General features: G+C 49.3%; 1 protein-coding gene across 1 annotated transcript in view; it reads right to left on the reverse strand.

The window, feature by feature from the left end:
• IFNAR1 (interferon alpha and beta receptor subunit 1) overlaps positions 1-12,638 on the reverse strand; it is a 29,453-nt gene extending 16,815 nt beyond the window's left edge. Inside the window, exons 1-2 of the mRNA XM_062205952.1 lie at positions 12,493-12,638; positions 2,088-2,211 (exon numbers count right to left, since the gene is read on the reverse strand). Coding sequence (XP_062061936.1) covers positions 2,088-2,211; positions 12,493-12,565 — 197 coding nt within the window. The 5' untranslated portion in view covers positions 12,566-12,638. The remainder of the gene's footprint in view (positions 1-2,087; positions 2,212-12,492) is intronic.
• Positions 12,639-19,526: the final 6,888 nt, after the last annotated feature.

Here is a 19,526-nt window from a genome sequence, read left to right on the forward strand (position 1 = left end):
GGCAGCACATGAAGGGAAGCGGAGGTCTGAGCCAGGGACAGAAACACACCTTGCAGATTTCAACATCTGACCGTAAGCCAGCCACAGACGCCATCCTCTAAGAAGGCTTTTTTTTTTCTTTAAATCTAGTTCTATCATTAGCTGCATTAAAAAAAATATTGTAAGCACTAGAAACCAGGGACAAGATCTAAATAAACTTTGTGCCGATCCAAGTCTACAATATCTTTCAAAAAGGAAACATTAAAAAATATTACTATATTGGGGCCGGCACCGTGGCGCACTAGGTTAATCCTCCGCCTGCGGGGCCGGCATCCCATATGGGCACCGGGTTCTAGTCCCGGTTGCTCCTCTTCCAGGCCAGCTCTCTGCTGTGGCCCGGGAAGGCAGTGGAGGGTGGCCCAGGTCCTTGGGCCCTGCACCCGCATGGGAGACCAGGAGGAAGCACCTGGCTCCTGGCTTCGGATTGGCACAGAGCTGGCCATAGCAGCCACTTGGGGAGTGAACCAATGGAAGGAAGACCTTTCTCTCTCTCTCACTGTCTGTAACTCTGTCAAATAAATAAAAAAAAGAAAACAAATATTACTATAAATAGACATAGCACATGGAATATTCATCCTGGCCAGTTTCCCCTGCTCTTTACCTGCCTGAGGGCTAAGATTCTACCTGGCATTAAAAATACCTTAACTTCCTCCCTCTCCCTAACCCTAACCCTGATCATGGACAATAATTAGATCAGAACAAGATATACTTTGAAATACAATGTACTATTCATTTTGTAAAACCAGTTTTACATGATAAGCTTATGTCATTTAAGCACTCGGAGGAGGGTCAGGCATGACAGGACTCACCAACGGTTGAATGGGCGAGTGAATGCTACATTAGGTGTGATGATAGCTCTTAGATACAAGTTATAAATACTCATGTTTTACAATGGCCTATGTTCTTTAGGCACTGCAATTATAATTGCTAATTTATTCATTTGTGTATCACTACCAGTGATGTACGTCCTAAGTTCTGAGAGATAGTGTATTAAAGGTATTAAGGGGCTAGCCCTGTCTGCGGTGCTGGCACCCCATATGGGCGCAAGTTTGAGTCCTGGCTAATCCACTTCCTATCCAGCTCTCTGCTATGGCCTGGGAAAGCAGTAGAAGATGGCCCAAGTGCTTGGGCCCCTGTACCCATGTGGGAGACTGGGATGAAGCTCCTGGCTTCAGCCTGGCCCAGTCCTGGCTGGCTCTTTGTTTTTATTATAAGGATAATTCTTAAGAGTATCTGAAATAATCCCCATAGAGGTATATGTTTACAGTTGTTTAAGAAGATAATACAAGGCGGGTGTCTGGCCCAGCAGTTAAGACACTGGTTGGGAGGCCTGCATCCCATACTGGGGTGTCTGGGTTTGGGTCCTGCCTCGACTCCTGACTCCAGCTTTCCACTAACACAGACCCTGGGAGACAACAGTGGTGGCTCAAGCAATTGGTTTCCTGCTGCCTACCCAGGTGGGAGGCCTGGTTGGTGTTCTTGGCTCCTGGTTCGGCTCTCAGGCCAGCCCCACTGTCAGTCCCAGCTGTCGATGGCCTTTGGAGGAGGGAACCAGTGGATAGGAGCTCTGTCTGTCTCTTTGTGCCTCACAAATCAACAACAAAAATTATGTAAGAGTATCCTAAAACAAAAGAAAGAAAGAAAAAAAAAAAAAAAAGCAGCGGAAGATGGCCCAAGTGTTTGGGTCCCTGCCACCCAGGTGGGAGACCTGGATGAAGCTCTGGCTCCTGGCTCCAGCCTGGCTCTGCCCTGGCCATTTTGGCCATTTGAGAAGTAGACCAGCAGGCAGAAGCTTGCTCTCTCTTTCTCTGCCTCTCTTTCCCTCTCTGTCACTTTGCCTTTCAAATAAATAAATCTCTTTTTAATAAAAGATGAATTTGACTAAGTCTCTATTTGTAGAAATGAAGTTATAAATACCATGTAAAGTAGACATAAAATTCCTAACAAAGAGAGAAACCAAATGCTTCCCAAATGTGAAAAGCAATTATAGTGACAATACCACAAACATTATTCAGATCATTGTGGCAAATCAATGAGCTGTTACATACATCTGATAATCTGCTGAAAAAGTCACATTTGGCACAGACTCATTGCTCCTGTTCCACTTCAGGGTAAAGTTGTCATCCATGATAGAGACTTCCACATTTTGAGGAGATTCTAGGTTGTTTTCATCTATAAAGACAGAAGGAAGATTATTACATATACACTGCAGAAATATTTTCTAAAATTTTACTATTAATGGATACATTTAATTACAACAAAACTTTTTTTTAAAGATTTATTTATTTATTTGTGAGGCAGAAAGAGAGAGATCCTCCATCCACTGGTTCATTCCCCAAATGGCTACAATGGCTGGAGCGGGGCCAGTCTGAAGCCAGGAGCCAGCAGCTTCTTCAGGGTCTTCCATAAGGGTGCAGGGGCCCAAGGACTTGGGCCACCTTCTACTGCTTTCCCAGGCCATAGCAGAGAGCTGGATCAGAAGTGGAGCAGGCCGGCGCCGCGGCTCACTAGGCTAATCCTCCGCCTTGCGGCGCCGGCACACCGGGTTCTAGTCCCGGTCGGGGCACCGATCCTGTCCCGGTTGCCCCTCTTCCAGGCCAGCTCTCTGCTGTGGCCAGGGAGTGCAGTGGAGGATGGCCCAAGTCCTTGGGCCCTGCACCCCATGGGAGACCAGGAGAAGCACCTGGCTCCTGCCATCGGATCAGCGCGGTGCGCCGGCCGCAGCGTGCTACCGCGGCGGCCATTGGAGGGTGAACCAACGGCAAAAGGAAGACCTTTCTCTCTGTCTCTCTCTCACTATCCACTCTGCCTGTCAAAAAAAAAAAAAAAAAAAATTAAAAAAAAAAAAAAGAAGTGGAGCAGCCAGGACTTGAACTGGTGCCCATATGGGCTTTACCTGCTATGCCACAGCTCCGGTCCCCCCAGCAAAGTGTATTTTTAAAGACCTTAAAAAGCCCAACAATTTGCTCTCAGTCAAGGGAGCCTAATTATATCTCTGCATCTGACAGAATGATTAAAAGTTAAGTTTTCTCACCTACAAAAAAGGTTGTCTTTTAATTGAAAAAAAAAAAAAAAAAAAAAGGTCTTTGCATAAAACCAGAATTTAGGGCTGGCGTTGTGGCTCAGTGGGTTAACACCCTGGCCTGAAGCGCTGACATCCCATATGGGTGTTGGTTCCAGACCCAGCTGCTCCTCTTCTGATCCAGCTCTCTGCTGTGGCCTGGGAAAGCAGTGGAGGATGGCTCAAGTCCTTGGGCCCCTGCACCCACGTGGGAGACCTGGGGGAGGCTCCTGGCTCCTGCCTTCAGATTGGCACAGCTCCGCAATGGCCAACTAGGGAGTGAACCAGCAGATGGAAGACCTCTCTCTCTCTCTGCCTCTCCTCTCTCTGTGTAACTCTGACTTTCAAATAAATAAATAAAATCTAAAAAACCCAAAAACCAAAAACCAACCAGACTTTTCCTTTGGCCTCAGCATGTTACTGACACACAACTGTTCAACGTTCCCAGTTTGGTCTCGCGGTCTGTCTGGAGAAGAGATGGTTCCTATGCCCTGATAGACAGCTGCCCAGATGTGACTTCAAAGTTGACAGCTGCTCGCAGAACTGAAAGCTCACCTAACGGGAGCATGAACCTCGCGTCAGCCATGTCCTTCATGGCATGGAAAAGGACTGGACCGCTGGGCAGACCAGGTTTGAGCTGCTTATTTTCACGAAGTTCCATCTAGGGGTCTACCTTCATCCTTACTCCTCCTACACAAATCTCCCACCAGCTGGATCACCTCCCTCCTGGGTTTTCCTTTGTGGCCCCTCCAGGCTGCAATGCGCTTCCCTCTGACCACTCAGATCCTCCAAGAGCCGCTCAGACCTGAGCCCCCGGAGAAAACTGTCCAAGTACCAGCCTCGTGCTGATTTACTGTTCTCTCACACTTGGCACACTTTAATCTGTATCACTCAATTGCACACTCAGTAGACGCACTAAGTCCGCAAATCCTTACAAAGTACCACATTTTTTTTTTAATGTTTAGAAACTTGGCAAATACATCTAATACTTACATTTTAACCATTTTTGAGCATTGGGAGCCGTGTCACTACCTACATACACTCACAGCAATGGTGTAACCATCACATTATCCACCTCCACAACTCCTTTCATCTTGTAAAAGTGAAGCTCTACACTCACAGACAGTAACTCCCCAGCCCCTCCATCCTCAGCCCCAGGCAGCCACCATTCTGTTTCTAAATATCTCATGTGAGTGGCACTCACACAGGATTAATCTTCTTGTGACTGACTTATGCTGCTTGTCCCACTCTCCGTGTTTACCACATTGTAGCAAATGCCTCCCTCTCTAAGGCGGAGCAGTACCCCAGTATGTATCTGGTCGATGCACATCAGCTATTACCACCCAGGGACTCCGATCATTTGCTTCTACATTTCAGCTATTGTGGAAAATGCTGCCATGGATATGGGTGTACAACTATCTCTCTGAGACAGCTTTTGTCCTTTTGGGTACATATGCAAAAGCGGAGTTGCTGCATCACATGGGGATCTAAATTTCCTGAGGAATAGCCACACTGCTTTCTATGGCATTTGTACCATTCTGTTCCCAATGCCAGTGCACAAGGATTCCTATTTCTCCACGTCCTTGCCAACACCTGCTATTGTTTCACAGTTGCCATCCAGTGGGTGTGTGGTAGTATCTCACTGTAGCTTTGATTTCTGGTTCTATAATGATTAGTGAAGTCGAGCATCTTTTCATGTGCTTCTTGGTCATCCGTGTATCTTCTGTAAAGAAACGTCTATTCAAATTCTTTGTCCGTTTTTGAAGCCAGCTGTTTTGTTTCTGCTAGGTTTTAAAAGTTCTCTGTGTATTCTGGAGATGAATTCAAATATTCCCCCCTTTGGTGGAGATAAGGGTTTCCTCTTCTATCTAGTTGTTCTATCCATTTTTGAGAGGGAGTATTGACATCTCCACCTATCATTGTAGAATCGTTTTCCCCATTAATTTTGTCAGCTTTTGTTGCATATATTATGAAGGTGTCATGAGGTATAGATGTTTATGATTGTTATATGTTCTCATTGAATTGAAGCTTTTGTTAATAATGTAACCTTATAAAATCTGAAGTCTGTTTCGTCTGGTATTAATATAGCCACACCCCTGTTGCTTTTTGGCTACTAGTTGCACAGAGTATCTTTTTCAATCTTTTACTTTAGATCCAGTCTCTCCTAGACAGAAAATAGTTAGGTCAGGTGTTTTTATCCATTCTGCCAGTCTCTGTCATTTGACTGGCAAGCTTATTTCAATTTAATTATTGATGAGGGCTTTGCTTCTGTTTTGTTTTCTATATGCTTTACAGCTTTGTCCCTAAGCTCCTGCATTACTGTCTTGTCTTTTGTTGACTTTCTTTTGATAGTGAAATGTCTGAATGCCTTTCTCAATTCTGCTGTGTACATCCTAGTTATTTCCTTTGTGGGGTTACATTTAACACCTAAGTTGTGATGCTCTGATCCAGTTACATCAGCGTAACAACACTCACAGGCTCTGCTCCTCAGTTGTTACTGTCACAGAATTTTATCTTTATACATTGTGTGCCTCTAAGCATAATTAAATGCATTAGTCTTTTAAATTAGGTAGAAAACAGAATGTGGAGTTACAAACTGTTGTCACAGTACCAGTTTTTATAATTCTCCATGCGCTCACACTTACTGAGATCTTCATTTCTTCATAAAGCTTCAAGTGGCCTTTCACCTTTCAGGACTCCTTGAAGCATTCCTGCAGGGCAGGTGCAGTGCTATGGAACTTTTTCTTTTTCTTCTTCTTTTTTAATCTGAGAATCCTTTCATTTCTCCCTCATTTTTGAAGAACATGTTGCTAGACACAGGACTCTTGGCTGATTTTTTTTTTTTTTTAACACTTTGAATATCTAGGCTTATGACTTTTGAGCTCCAAAGTTTTGAATAAAAAAACCTGTTGATGACCTCATTGAGGATTCTTTGTATGTAACAAGTTGCTTCTCTCCCTGTTTTTGGGATTCTTTTTACTTCAAAATCAAGTTTGATGATAAGTGTCTTGGTGGGTGACTCTAAGTGCATGTTACTTGGAGCTCCTGGAGCTCGGATGTTTCTATTCATGTCTTTCTTCAAATTGGCAAAGTTTTCAGCCATTATTTTTTCAAGTATTCTCTTGTCCCTCTTTTTCTCTTTCACAACGTGTCGGTCTGTGCAATGGTATCTTTCCTGGTCCCTTAGACTGTTCACTTTTCTTCAGTATTTTTTGTTTCTCAGGCTTGATAATTTTCATTGTCCTAGCTTCAAGTTCACTGAGATTTCTTTCTGTCTGTTCCAACAGACCTCTGAATCCCTCTTGTGAATTTTTCATTTCAGTTGTAACCTTTCAGCTCCAGAATTTTTCTGTTTCTATATCTTTATGGACAATTTATTTTTGTTTATAAACTGTTTTCCTGATTTTTCTCTGCTTTCTTTAGTTCTCTGGGTATCTTTTTTTTTTTTTAAGATTTATTTATTTATTTGAAAGTCAGAGAGTTACAGAGAGAGGCAGAGGTAGAGATAGAGAGAGGTCTTCCACCTGCTAGTTCATTCCCCAGATGGCCACAATGGTTGGAGCTGTGCCGATCCGAAGCCAGGAGCCAGGAGCTTCTTCTGGGTCTCCCATGCAGGTGCAGGGGCCCAAGCACTTGGGTCATCTCCTACTGCTTTCCCAGGCCATAGCAGAGAGCTGGATTGGAAGTGGGACTGTTGGAACTTGAACTGGCGCCCATATGGGATGCCGGCGCTGCAGGTGGTGGCTTCACTCACTACGCCACAGCACGTACACACACACACACACACATACACACTCCCTTTAAATTTTACTTATTTATGTGAAAAGCAGAATGACAGAAGAGGAGAGACAGAGAAAGATCTTCCATCCACCGGTTCACTCCCTGGTTGCCTACAAGAGCTGGGGCCGAGCAAGGCCAGGCCACAGCTAGGAGCCAGGGACTCCATCTGGGTCTCCCACGTGGATGGCAGGAACTTGGCTATGTGAGCCATCATCTTGCTGTCTCCGAGGTGTGTTAGCCGGAAACTGAACAGAGAGCAGCGCAGCCAGGACTTGGACAAGGCACTCCTACGTGGGACGTGGAAGTCCCCTCTGCAGCTCAACGTCCTGAATCACCACGATCGCCCCTGCCAGGCATCTTCAAGACAACTGCTCTAAAGTCTCTCCAGGAGGTGAGTCACCCGGTCTTTTTCAGGGTGATTTTTTTTTCTTTCAATGGGCCATACTTCCTGTTTTCTTTGTGTGCCTTATGATAATTTGACTCTAACAATGTAGTACTCTAGAAATCAGTTTCTCCCTCTTCCCCAGAGTTTGCTGGATTTTTGTTATTATTATTTAAAAACAAATCACTGTCTCTATGTCAGGTATAGACTTTAAGTCTTTCCTGAGCCGTGTCCCGAGTACGCACAATTACTTTCTAAGGTTCCCATATAAGCAGCTGCTTTTGGATGTCCTGGTCTGAACCTTCTCTGGCTCCAAAAATGAAAAAGGAGAAAAACGAAGCGACAGAGCAGAGGGGCATAAAGGCTGCCAGCCCTTTTGATCTCCTAGAAGACACCTGGTAGGTGGGGAGAGCTTGAACAGCGGGAGAGGGGCACCATCGACGGCCACTCATCTCTTTGTGACTCTGTGGTCACAAGCAGCAGCAGCTACCAGAGCACAGAGCCCAGACACTCAGATGGCACTACCCTCTGTCTCATGTCTGAATTCCTTCTTGCGCTAAGAACCTCTATTCCACACCTCTCCGCAAAGACGGGCAAAAGAGGGACATTTGAGAAAACGTTTTCTGGGAAAAAAATAAAATAAAATTAAGGAGGCACTGATTAGGTCTCCCTACCCCTGGTGTTTTGCTTCACAGTCCAATTCACTGAATCTTCATCCCTGAACAGACTACACAACCTTATTCCTCGTTTCCTAACGTGACTTCCATCCTGCAGGGATGCTGTTGGACACGACCTACACCACCTTAGACAAAACCATGAGAGCTAAAGCAGCTGGCATCGCTGTTCTGGGTACGCATACGGGAACCACCTGATAAGCAGAGCCATGCAGAGGTCTGTGGGGTGCCGTGTGCAGGAGTGTTTAATACCCGGAATGTGTTCAAAGCCCTTCACGCGCCTTGGGGAAAACGAAGCCCATTCTGGTTGGCAGAGAGCCAAGCGTCTGAGTGCGCACATCCATCCCCTCCCTGTGGCTGTACAGTGCGGGGTGCCATTGGTCTTGGGGCGCCCTCAACCACACTTCCCCACCAGGCTGCACTTTCTCCAGTGTTGGATCTGTCCACTTCTTTCTTCTGTCTTTGGGCACCCCTCACCTTTGGTGGTCAACTGCCTTATTTCTGACTGGGTTTTCCTGGAACACATCCTGGTTGTTGGAATTCATAGATTCTAGGCAGCCAAAGGGCAGGAGTTGGGCTCAGAGAGATGAATCAAGATCTGATGGCCTGAGGCCAGTGCTGTGGCACAATAGGTTAATCCTCCACCTGTGGCACTGGCATCCAATGTAGGGGCCAGTTCGAGCCTGGGCTGCTCCACTTCCAATTCAGCTCTCTGCTATGGCCTGGGAAAGCAGCAAAGGATGGCCCAAGTTCTTTTAAAAATATTTTTAAAAGATTTATTTATTTGAAAGGCAGAGTTAGAGAGAGGCAGAAAGAGAGAGACAGAAAGAAGTCTTCCATCTGCTGGTTCACTCCCCAGATGGCCACAAAGGCTGGAGCTGCTCCGATCTGAACCCAGGAGCTTTTTCCTGGTCTCCCACATGAGTGCAGGGGCCCAAGGACTTGGGCCATCCTCTACTGCTTTCCCAGGCCATAGCAGAGAGCCGGACTGGAAGTGCAGCAGCTGGGACTCAAACCAGTCTCCATACCCGCTAAGCCACAGCGCCAGCCCCAATAAATAAATCTTTAAAACACACACATGGCCGGCGCTGTGGCTCAACAGGGTAATCCTCCACCTAGCGGCGCCGGCACACCAGATTCTAGTCCCGGTCAGGGCGCCAGATTCTGTCCCGGTTGCCCCTCTTCCAGGCCAGCTCTCTGCTGTGGCCAGGGAGTGCAATGGAGGATGGCCCAAGTGCTTGGGCCCTGCACCCCATCGGAGACCAGGATAAGCACCTGGCTCCTGCCTTTGGATCAGCATGGTGCGCCGGCCGCAGCACGCTGGCCACGGCGGCCATTGGAGGGTGAACCAACGGCAAAGGAAGACCTTTCTCTCTCTCTCTCACTGTCCACTCTGCCTGTCAAAAACAAAAACAAAAACAACACACACACACACACAAACCCATTCTGGCTGTGAGTTTGTGCGCTGCCTCCTCTTGTCCTGCTCCCCTTTCCTTACCCACATGGGACCCAGCAGATGCTTAAAGTGTCTGTGGGGGGAAGAGTTTATGGCCAACTCCACGGGGAGACTCCCAGCGTGTAGTGAAGTTCTGGATCAGCTGAGCACTGGCAGCACGTGGCCACGGCCCACCTGCACAACAACTGATGGACTGAACGGGGCCCTGGTAGTGACAGGGCCTCCAGCAGTGGGACACTTGGGTGACCATGCTGCCCAACAGTGACCACTGTGACAAGTGTGACTAAGAGGGCTCAGGCACTGGTACAGGATCTGCCGATGGGTTCGATACTTAGGTCTTGGAGGGTCCTCACACATGATCTGCCCAACAGCGGGAATGATTGCAAGAGATTCCACCAAAACACGACCTTCTACCAAGACCTAGAACTATAGCTTTGCCCAAAGGCCACCTCTGTGAGATCTGCCCACTACCGTGTGTTCAGCCCCAAACTGCTGCTACCCAATCATTGAATCCATGCGTTATTCTTTGACAACAACTTAGGTAACCCTCTTCATTTTGTCTTTTAAAAATCTCTCATTGGGGCCGGTGCTTGGTGCAGTAGGCTAAGCCTCTGTCTGCAGCACCGGACTCCTATGTGGGTGACGGTTCACATTCCGGCTGCTCCACTTCAAATCCAGCTCTCTGCTGTGGCCTGGGAAAGCAGCAGAGGATGGCCCAAGTGCTTGAGCACTTTACCCATGTGGGAGACCCACGTGGGCGACGGTTCACATTCCAGCTGCTCCACTTCCCATCCAGCTCTCTGCTGTGGCCTGGGAGGGCAGTGGAGGATGGCCCAAGTGCTTGGGCCCTGCACCCATGTGGGAGACTCGGAAGAAGCTCCTGGCTCCTGGCTTGGATCAGCCCAGCTCCAGCCATTGCAGCCATCTGGGGAGTGAACTAGCAGATGGAAGACCATTCTGTCTCTCCCTCTCACTGTCTGTAACTCTACCTCTCAAATAAATAAATAAAAATCTTTAATAAAAAATCTGATGGCCCGTGAAATATTTATAAGCATACTGTCCAGAAAGTTCCAATTCTAGTACTGCTGTGCAAGATACAGGAAATCTGATGAGGCAGAGCCCGGAATTTCCAAAGGGATGCAACCCTTCTATTGCTAAAGAATGGAGTCCTGGGAGTGAGAGACATCTGGTACTTGGGAAATCAACAAATAATTGATAGCCAGGCACTTGGAAATATAGTTATTAAACTCTACTTAGTTTCCACAGATTTTTTTTTTTAAAGATTTACTTATTTTTATTTGAAAGTCAGAGTTACACAGAGAGAGGAGAGGCACAGAGAGGGAGAGAGGGAGAGAGGGAGAGAGGGAGAGAGAGAGAGGTCTTCCATCTGATGGTTCACTCCCCACTCCCCAATTGGCTGCAACAGTCAGAGCTGCACTGATTCGAAGCCAGGAGCCAGGAGGTTGTTCCAGATCTCCCACGTGGGTGCAGGAACCCAAGGACTTGGGCCATCATCTTCTACTGCTTTCCCAGGCCATAGCAGAGAGCTGGATCGAAAGTGGAGCAGCCGGGACTAGAACCGGCGCCCATATGGGATGCCGGTGCTTCAGGCCAGGGCATTAACCCACTGTGCCACAGCACCGGCCCCAGTTTCCACGGATTTTACTACATTACTATTAGCAATATCCTTCTAATATTTGATTTCAACTATTCAGCACGTAAAAATGTACAAACGGGCATTTAATTCAACACAAACTCTTCTAGCTGCTTCCAGCCTTCCAGATTGACCTTGACTGAACACAGAGTTTACTAGCTTTTTAGGTCTGATGTAAATCCAAACATGCATATCCATAGCAACATGAATCAAAACAAACATGAATAAAAATCTCCTCCCCTGATTGACAGTTTTCTTAGTCTAGGGTCCAAAAGTGCATCTCCCAGGTTAAGAAGTATGAATACTGTCGTGGCTCTCAACAGGCCGAGCAACGTTACAATCTGAACTTTGAATTCGTGCTTTGTTTAGATATAATTATTACTTTTTTTGGGGAAAAATAGTAAATTAAAAGAGATAAAAGATAGCCAGGCCCTTAACACACAGGTGGAAAATGAAGAACTCAGATTCTTAGGAAAAGTTTGGTCTGGGTGAGCCCCAAGGCTCGGAGGCCGGATTCTCAGGGTTTGATTTAGACTGGCTGTACGGCGTCGGGCAAATCAGTCTCTAAGAGCGCCGGTCCGCACACGGAGGATGGCAGTGTCTACAGCGGGTGGAAGCTCCGTGCACGAGAGCCCTTAAAATGCGTGGGTTAACGCCCTACAAGCTACACTCCCGCAGTTCTCCAGACCAGTGAGTCCCAGATGAGCTTCCCAACGCACACACAGAACTCTGGGCAGTTGTCAAGGCGAATGCTCCGTGCACGGAGACCTCAAAGCTGTGACCGCGCGAGCCCACAGGTTCACGCCGGGCCGCGGCGTGGACCAAGCCCACAGATTCACTCAGGGCCGCGCGCGGACCCAGCCCACAGGGATTCACGCAGGGCCGCGGCGTGGACCGAGCCCACAGGGATTCACTTAGGGCCGAGCCCACAGGTTCACTCAGGGCCGCGGCGTGGACCGAGCCCACAGATTTACTCACGGCCGCGGCGTGGACCGACCCACAGGGATTCACGCCGGGCCGCGGCGTGGACCGAGCCCACAGGTTCACGCCGGGCCGCGGCGTGGACCGACCCACAGGGATTCACGCCGGGCTGCGGCGTGGACCGAGCCCACAGGGATTCACGCAGGGCGCGGCGCGGACCGAGCCCACAGGGATTCACGCAGGGCCGCGGCGCGGACCGAGCCCACAGGTTCACGCAGGGCCGCGCGCGGGCTGAGCCCACAGATTCACGCAGGGCCGCGGCGAGGACCGAGCCCACAGGGATTCACTCAGGGCCGCGCACGGACCCAGCCCAGATTCACGCCGGGCCGCGCACGGACCCAGCCCACAGGGATTCACGCCGGGCCGAGCCCACAGGTTCACGCCGGGCCGCGCGCGGACCCGCACAGCTCCCTCTGCCGCCACCGCGGCGCCCCCGGACCACACAGAAACCCCCTCGTTTCTCACCAGCGGCTGCGGGTAACACCCACCAGGCCCCGGCGGCCAGCACCAGGGTCGTCGCGCCCAGGAGGGCGAGCATCGTCCGCCAGCCGCCGCCGCCGCCGCCCCAGTCACATCCTCAGTCACTTCCAGCAGCGCCGCGGACGGGGCGGGCACAGCGGTCCCGTTGGAAACCCGGGCGCGCGCTCCCGCCTCGGCGACCCGGGGGCCGCTCCTCCGAGCGCGTCGGCTCGGCTGGGAGCGCGCCCCGCCCCTCGGCGCAGGCCCCGCCCCTCCCGCCAAAGCACCGCCACGCGCAGGCCCCGCCCCCAGAGGCCGCCCCGCCCCTCCGCGCAGGCCCCGCCCTCTTCTGCAAGGGCGCGACTCCTCTCCACGGCGCATGCGCGCGCGCGTTACAAAGCGGCAGGCGGCTCGGTTACCCGTCAGCCCCGTGACGCCCGTTCCTGGAAATCCACGCCCCGAGGAGGCCTTGACCCTTACGGGAACTCCGCGCCTTGCTAGTGCGCCTGCGCAGACCTCGCGGCCGCCCACGGCTTCCCGCTGTGGGCGCCCCGAGGGCAGGGGCGGGGAGCCGGGCCCGGTGCTCCCGGGCCGTGCTCGGCGTCCGCGGCCGGGCTCGCCCAGTCGGCTGGGTTTGTAAACCCCGGGCGATCGAAGGGGTGAGGGGTCGCTGGGTCGTCGCCCGGCGGCCGGGCTCTGGGCCGACGCGGACCCGTCGGGGCCTGAGGGAGAACCGCGGCGGGCTGGCCCCGAGCGGCGGCCTCTCCACGGTGCGCTAGATCGCCAGCCGCTGTCCGGACCCCGGGGGTAACTCCCGGAAGCGCCTCAGCCGAGGGTCGTGCACGTGATGGCAGGACCCGTCCTGCCCTGGGCCCGGTCCCGGGGCTGCGCCCTCGGCCTGCTGGTCGGCCCCTCGCCTGTGACACAGGCCTGGGGCCTCCTGATCCCGCCCTGGCCTCTGCCTGGCGAGCTGCGCGTTGTAGAAGACGCTGTTTTGCGGGAAGAACCTCCACGCCCACCCCTCTCAGGGCCGGAGCAGCTGCCGGACAGCGGGGGACCCTCCGCGACACCCTGCCGGCCGCAGGACGCGGGAGAGCCTTTCACAGCCCGGGCAAAGCTGAAGCCAAGAGCCAGGAACTCAACCCACATGGATGGCAAGGACCAAGTACTGGAGGCGCTAGCGCTGCCTCCCACGGTGTGCGTTACAACCAGCCGCGTGTGGAGCCGGGACTCGAACCCAGGCACTCAGATATCCGTGTCTGAACTACTAGGTCAAACACTCACTTCTAATCAATAGGTATGGGGTACAGGATGATATTGTGTTTAACGTAGACACGTTGTGAACTGATGGAATCAGGATAATTAGCGTGACCATTGCCCCAAACAGGTTTCAATGTCCTTGCCCTGCTGTGCTGGGTTGTGTTTTAGCAGAGTTGACTGCAAGTGTGACACCCTGTAGCAAAGAGTTTATGTGCATCGCTTCCAAATAATTGACTGTGATCAGGGAAATGCAAACCACTCCAGTTAGAATGGCTCCTATACAGAAATCAACAAAGAAATGCTGGTGAGAATGTGGGGAAAAGGTACGCTGATCCGCTGCTGGTGGGGATGTAAACTGGTACAGCCACTGTGGAAGACAGTATGGAGATAGATTAGCAATCTGAATATAGACCTACCATATGATCCAGCCACCCCACTCCTGGGGATTTACCCAAACCAAAGGAAATCAGTGTATGAAAGAGTTATCTGTACCCCCGTGTTCATGGCAGCACAATTCTCAACAGCTAAGATAATAGAACCAACCTGGATGTCCATCAACTATTGGCTGTAAAGAAATTATGGTTTATGTACACTATGGAGTACTACTTAGCTATAACAGAACATGAAATCCTGTCCCTTTTTTTTTTTTTTTTTTTTTTTTTTTTGACAGAGTGGATAGTGAGAGACAGAGAGAAAGGTCTTCCTTTTTTCCGTTGGTTCACCCCCTAATGACCACTGCAGCCGGTGCACCGCGCTGATCCGAAGCCAGAAGCCAAATGCTTCTCCTGGTCTCCCATGGGGTGCAGGGCCCAAGCACTTGGGCCATCCTCCACTGCCTTCCCGGGCCACAGCAGAGAGCTGGCCTGGAAGAGGGGCAACAGGGACAGAATCCGACGCCCCGACCGGGACTAGAACCTGGTGTGCCGGCGCCACAGGCGGAGGATTAGCCTATTGAGCCGCGGCGCCGGCCGAAATCCTGTCTTTTGCAACAAGATGGTCGCAACTGGAAACCATTATACTAGTGAAATAAGCCAGTCCTAAAAAGACAAATATCATATGTGTTTCCTGATCCGATGCAACTAATAGAATACCTGAAATGTAATGTATTGGAGTAAAATAGACATTTGGAGAATGGGTGTTTATAACCCTTGTCTCTTCCATTGAGGAATAATCTTTTATTTTTTTCTCTTCATACTCTGCTGAACTTTTTACGTAGAGTAGGGTTAACTATATGATCACTAAGTATATTGATGATAGATTATTTTAAAAATTAAGAATGGGAAGGTGGCACTGTGGCATAGCGGGTAAAGCTGCCACCTGTAGTGCCAGCATCCCATATGGGTACCAGTTCAAGTCCCGATGCTCCACTTCCGATCCAGCTCTCTGCTATGGCCTGAGAAAGCAGTAGAGATTGCCCAAGTCCTTGGGCCCCTGCACCCATGTAGGAAGACCCAGAGGAAGCTCCTGGCTCCTGGCTTTGGATTGGGGCAGTTCCAGCCATTGTGGCCAACTGGGGAGTGAACTAGCAGATGGAAGACCTTTCTCTTTCTCTGCCTCTCCTCTCTCTCTGTAACTATGACTTTCAAATAAATAAATAAATCTTTAAACAAAATTAAGACTGGGAATCCAAGGTTGGGGGGAAGAGAGGAAGTCCTACTATGTTTCTAAATCTATATATGAAATATATGAAGCTTGTATAATTTAAGTTAAAAAGTCATTGACTGTGATCGCCTGTCCATGAGACAGGAGTTAATTTCCCAAGTGGTGCTAGCTCTGTAACCTAACCCAAGAAGCTTTTCTTCCTTTGTCCGGTCAGAAATGATTCATCAGAAGTTATACTGGCAGTTATTCCAGAAAACATACTGTTTTTCACATTTTGTTTTTGAAATTATTTCAAATTGACAGAAAAGTATCGAAGATCTATGCATATTGTTAACATTTTGCCTCATCTTCACTCTATCTATATAAACTCATTATCTACTAAATATTTAATTTGAGAGGCAGAGAGACAGGGAGAGAGAAGGTGAGAGAGACAGAGCTTCCACTTGCTGATTCAGTCTTCAAACACCCACAATAGCTGGTGCTGGGCCCAGTGAAGCCAGGAGCCAGAAACTCAGTCCAGGTCTCCCACGGGGGCGGCAGGGACCAGGCACTTGAGCCAGTATCACCTGCTGCCTCCCAGGGTGCACAGCAGCAGGAAGCTGGAATGGGAGCAGAGCTGGGACTCACACCCAGGCACTCCAGCATGCGATGTGGGTGTCTTAAATGCTGGTACCAAGGGCCCACCTCATATCATTAAGTTATTCTCCAGAATTTGTTTAGCTTTCTAATCTGGAGCCTGGCCTTTGTCTTTTATGTCACATAGCATTTTTGTTGTTGTTGAAGAAGACAGGCCAACTGTTTGATGGTATGCTAACCATTGGGCTCATCTGATGGTTCCTCCTGATTAAATCCAGAGTGTGCATCTCAGGCTGGACCATTGCATAGATTGTGTGCTGTGCAGGGATAGATAGCTCACCCGGAAGTGCCTGTTTTTTGGTGATGGTCATTTTTTTTTTTTTAACAGGCAGAGTGGACAGTGAGAGAGAGACAGAGAGAAAGGTCTTCCTTTTGCCGTTGGTTCACCCTCCGATGGCCGCCGCGGTAGGCGCGCTGCGGCCTGCGCACCGCGCTGATCTGATGGCAGGAGCCAGGTGCTTCTCCTGGTCTCCCATGGGGTGCAGGGCCCAAGGACTTGGGCCATCCTCCACTGCACTCCCTGTCCACAGCAGAGAGCTGGCCTGGAAGAGGGGCAACCGGGACAGAATCCGGTGCCCCGACCGGGACTAGAACCCGGTGTGCCGGCGCCGCAAGGCAGAGGATTAGCCTAGTGAGCCGCGGCGCCGGCCTTGGTGATGGTCATTTTGATCGCATGTCATCACATGTCAAGGTGTTACTGATTGTCTGCTGCACAGTCACTGCTTTATCCTTTAAGGAATCCGTGGGAAGACGCTCAAATCCTACAAATACCCTGTTCTTCCACAAGCATTTTCTCTACAGGAAATATCCATTGATGATCCTTGCCTGAAACATGCTACTGTGAATGTTTTTTTATTTTTATTTTTTTAATTTTATTTACTGTGAATGTTTTAAGATGTTTTTTTTTTTTTATTTGACAGAGTTATAGACTATGAGAGAGAGAGACAGAGAGAAAGGTCTTCCTTCCGTTGGTTCACCCCCTAAATGGCCGCCACAGCTGGAGATGCGCCCATCTGAAGCCAGGAGCCAGGTGCTTCTTCCTGGTCTCCCATGTGGGTGCAGGGCCCCAGCACTTGGGCCATCCTCCACTGCCTTCCCGGGCTACAGCAGAGGAGTAACCGGGACTAGAACCCAGTGCCCATATGAGGTGCCGGCGCCGCAGGCAGAGGATTAACCAAGTGAGCCCCAGATGGTAACTTTTCAACCTTTTCTCCTCCATTACAAGTATCAGTTGTCACCGTAAGAAAGAGCTTTTCTTTCCCTTTATTATCAATATGGACTCAGCCTTATTAGTTCATTGATATCTTTATTTATTAAAAATATTTTTAGGGGTCGGCGCTGTGGCCTAGTAGGCTAAGCCTCTGCCTGTGGCACCAGCATCCCGTACGGGCTCCGGTTCTAGTTCCCACCGTTCTTTTCTTGATCCAGCAAGCTGCTTATGGCCTGGGAAGGCAGTGGAAGATGGCTCATGTCCTTGGGCCCCTGCACGCATGTGGGAGACCTGGAAGAAGCTCCTGGCTCCTAGCTTCAGATCAGCCCAGCTCTGGGTATTGTGGCTATTTGGGAATCAGCGGATGGAAGATCTTTTTCGCTGTCTCTCCCTGTCTCTGTAACTCTACCTCTCAAATAAATAAATAAATAATTTAAAAACCATTGTTAAACAATAGACTTCATTTTCAGAGCAGTTTTATTTATAGAAAAGGGGAACAGGAAGTACAGAGTTCTCTTATACTCTCTCATCTCAATCCTCCTCTCAGTTTTTGTAAACACCTTGCATGGGTGCCTAGATTGATGAACTTCTCTTGTTAAATGATCACTAACTAAAGTGCATAGTTTACACTGGAGTCATTTCTTGTGTTGTAGGGTTTAAGGATTTTCCAAATCCTTGAGGTCTGTGTCCCCGCCCCTGTACTGTGATACAGAATAGAGTCCCTGCCTGCAGTGCCCCCCTGGCTCCACCACTTCATCCTTCTAATTTATCTTAATAAATACATAACATCCCAGTTTGGTCAGTGGGAGCCAGTTCCAGCTGGCTTCTGTTCCTTTTAAAATGCCCGCTTCACTTTGGGGAGCCCTTCTTTGTTTTCTAACACAAAATATTCCAAGTTCATCTTACACTTTTCTCCCCCGCCTCGAAATCAGCCATTTCTCCAAAGGGACCTGGTTTCTTTTGGTAGGGAAGATTGTTTAGAAACCAAGATCGGGGCACTAAAACGTTGGAGAAGCAAATCACAGTTGAGTGTTCATTTTGTCTGTCCCTTTATAGTCCACCTTGTGTAGTACGCTATTGACAAGGACCTGTTAGAAACGGCTGCGCCTTGTTACATGCCGTATATAATTCTGTGCAGATTTCCCACGCTGTGAAATTTAGCCCTTGTTTCTTCTAGTCTTCAGCTGTATTTCCTGCTTAACCTTCTAATAGGGTAGCTGACTAAGGAGAAGGTTTTAGCCTACCATCCTGTTGTGGCAAGAATCACAAGTGGCATGTGACTTTTTGCCTTTCCCTATTAACAAAGAGCCTCCAAAGCAACTTCTAAATGTTGACACTGATTGTTGTGAAATTCAGTGAAGCACTGTGTATCACATGATGTAAAGCACTTCTGAAAAAAAAAATTGCAGAGGCTTGCTTTTTTTGGCGAATGTCTTCCTCAAGATGTTGCTTTGCGCCTCCTCCTCTGAGGGGGAGGTGAGTGGTACTGACACGGGTGTGGATACATTTCACAGTCGGTAATGATTTTATTTTTTATTGACTTCTTGAATGTTCTGATCGGTTTGCCACTTTTTACAATTGTAATGTATTCAAGTCAGCAATAGGAGAGCCCGTTCTGCCATTCTTTTATTTATGTATTAATAGTATTACCTTCAGTTTCCAATTTATTTGCAGAAATTTTGTCACATCCATCTTGTGAGCGATTAGCTGAGTTAAAAATAGCTACTATATCTGGGTTCTAGTCCTGGTTGGGGTGCCGGTTCTCTCCCGGTTGCTCCTCTTCTAGTCCAGCTCTCTGCTGTGGCCCGGGAAGGCAGTGGAGGATGGCCCAAGTGCTTGGGCCCTGCACCTGCGTGGGAGACCAGGAGGAAGCACCTGGTTCCTGGCTTTGGATTTGCGCAATGCGCTGGCCTTAGCATTTGTGGGGTGAACCAACGGAAGGAAGACCTTTCTCTCTGTCTCTCTCACTGCCTAACTCTGCCTGTCAAAAAAAATAAAAATAAATAAAATAAATAAAAATAGCTACTATAATCCATAAAAACACTGAACCAGGCCAAGTAGATGGCTAGACCTAGCGACCAACTCCCACAGTGAACAAGTAGAAGTGATACTGCACATCTCCCCTGTGGCTTCCCCCTCTGCTGTCAGGTGTGGCACACATCAGATCACGTGAAGTTGCTGTTGCGGTATCCGGTATTGGTTCACTGGCTCAGAACAGGGTCAGAAGTGGACGAGGAACAAAGCTGAGAACTGGAAACTCAATCGGGTTTCCCACATGGGTGGTGTGTACCCAAGGACTTGAGCCATCATCACTGCCTCCCAGAGTCTGTGT

The sequence above is a fragment of the Lepus europaeus genome, chromosome 2, assembly GCF_033115175.1.
Source record: "Lepus europaeus isolate LE1 chromosome 2, mLepTim1.pri, whole genome shotgun sequence".
Lineage (NCBI taxonomy): Eukaryota > Metazoa > Chordata > Mammalia > Lagomorpha > Leporidae > Lepus > Lepus europaeus.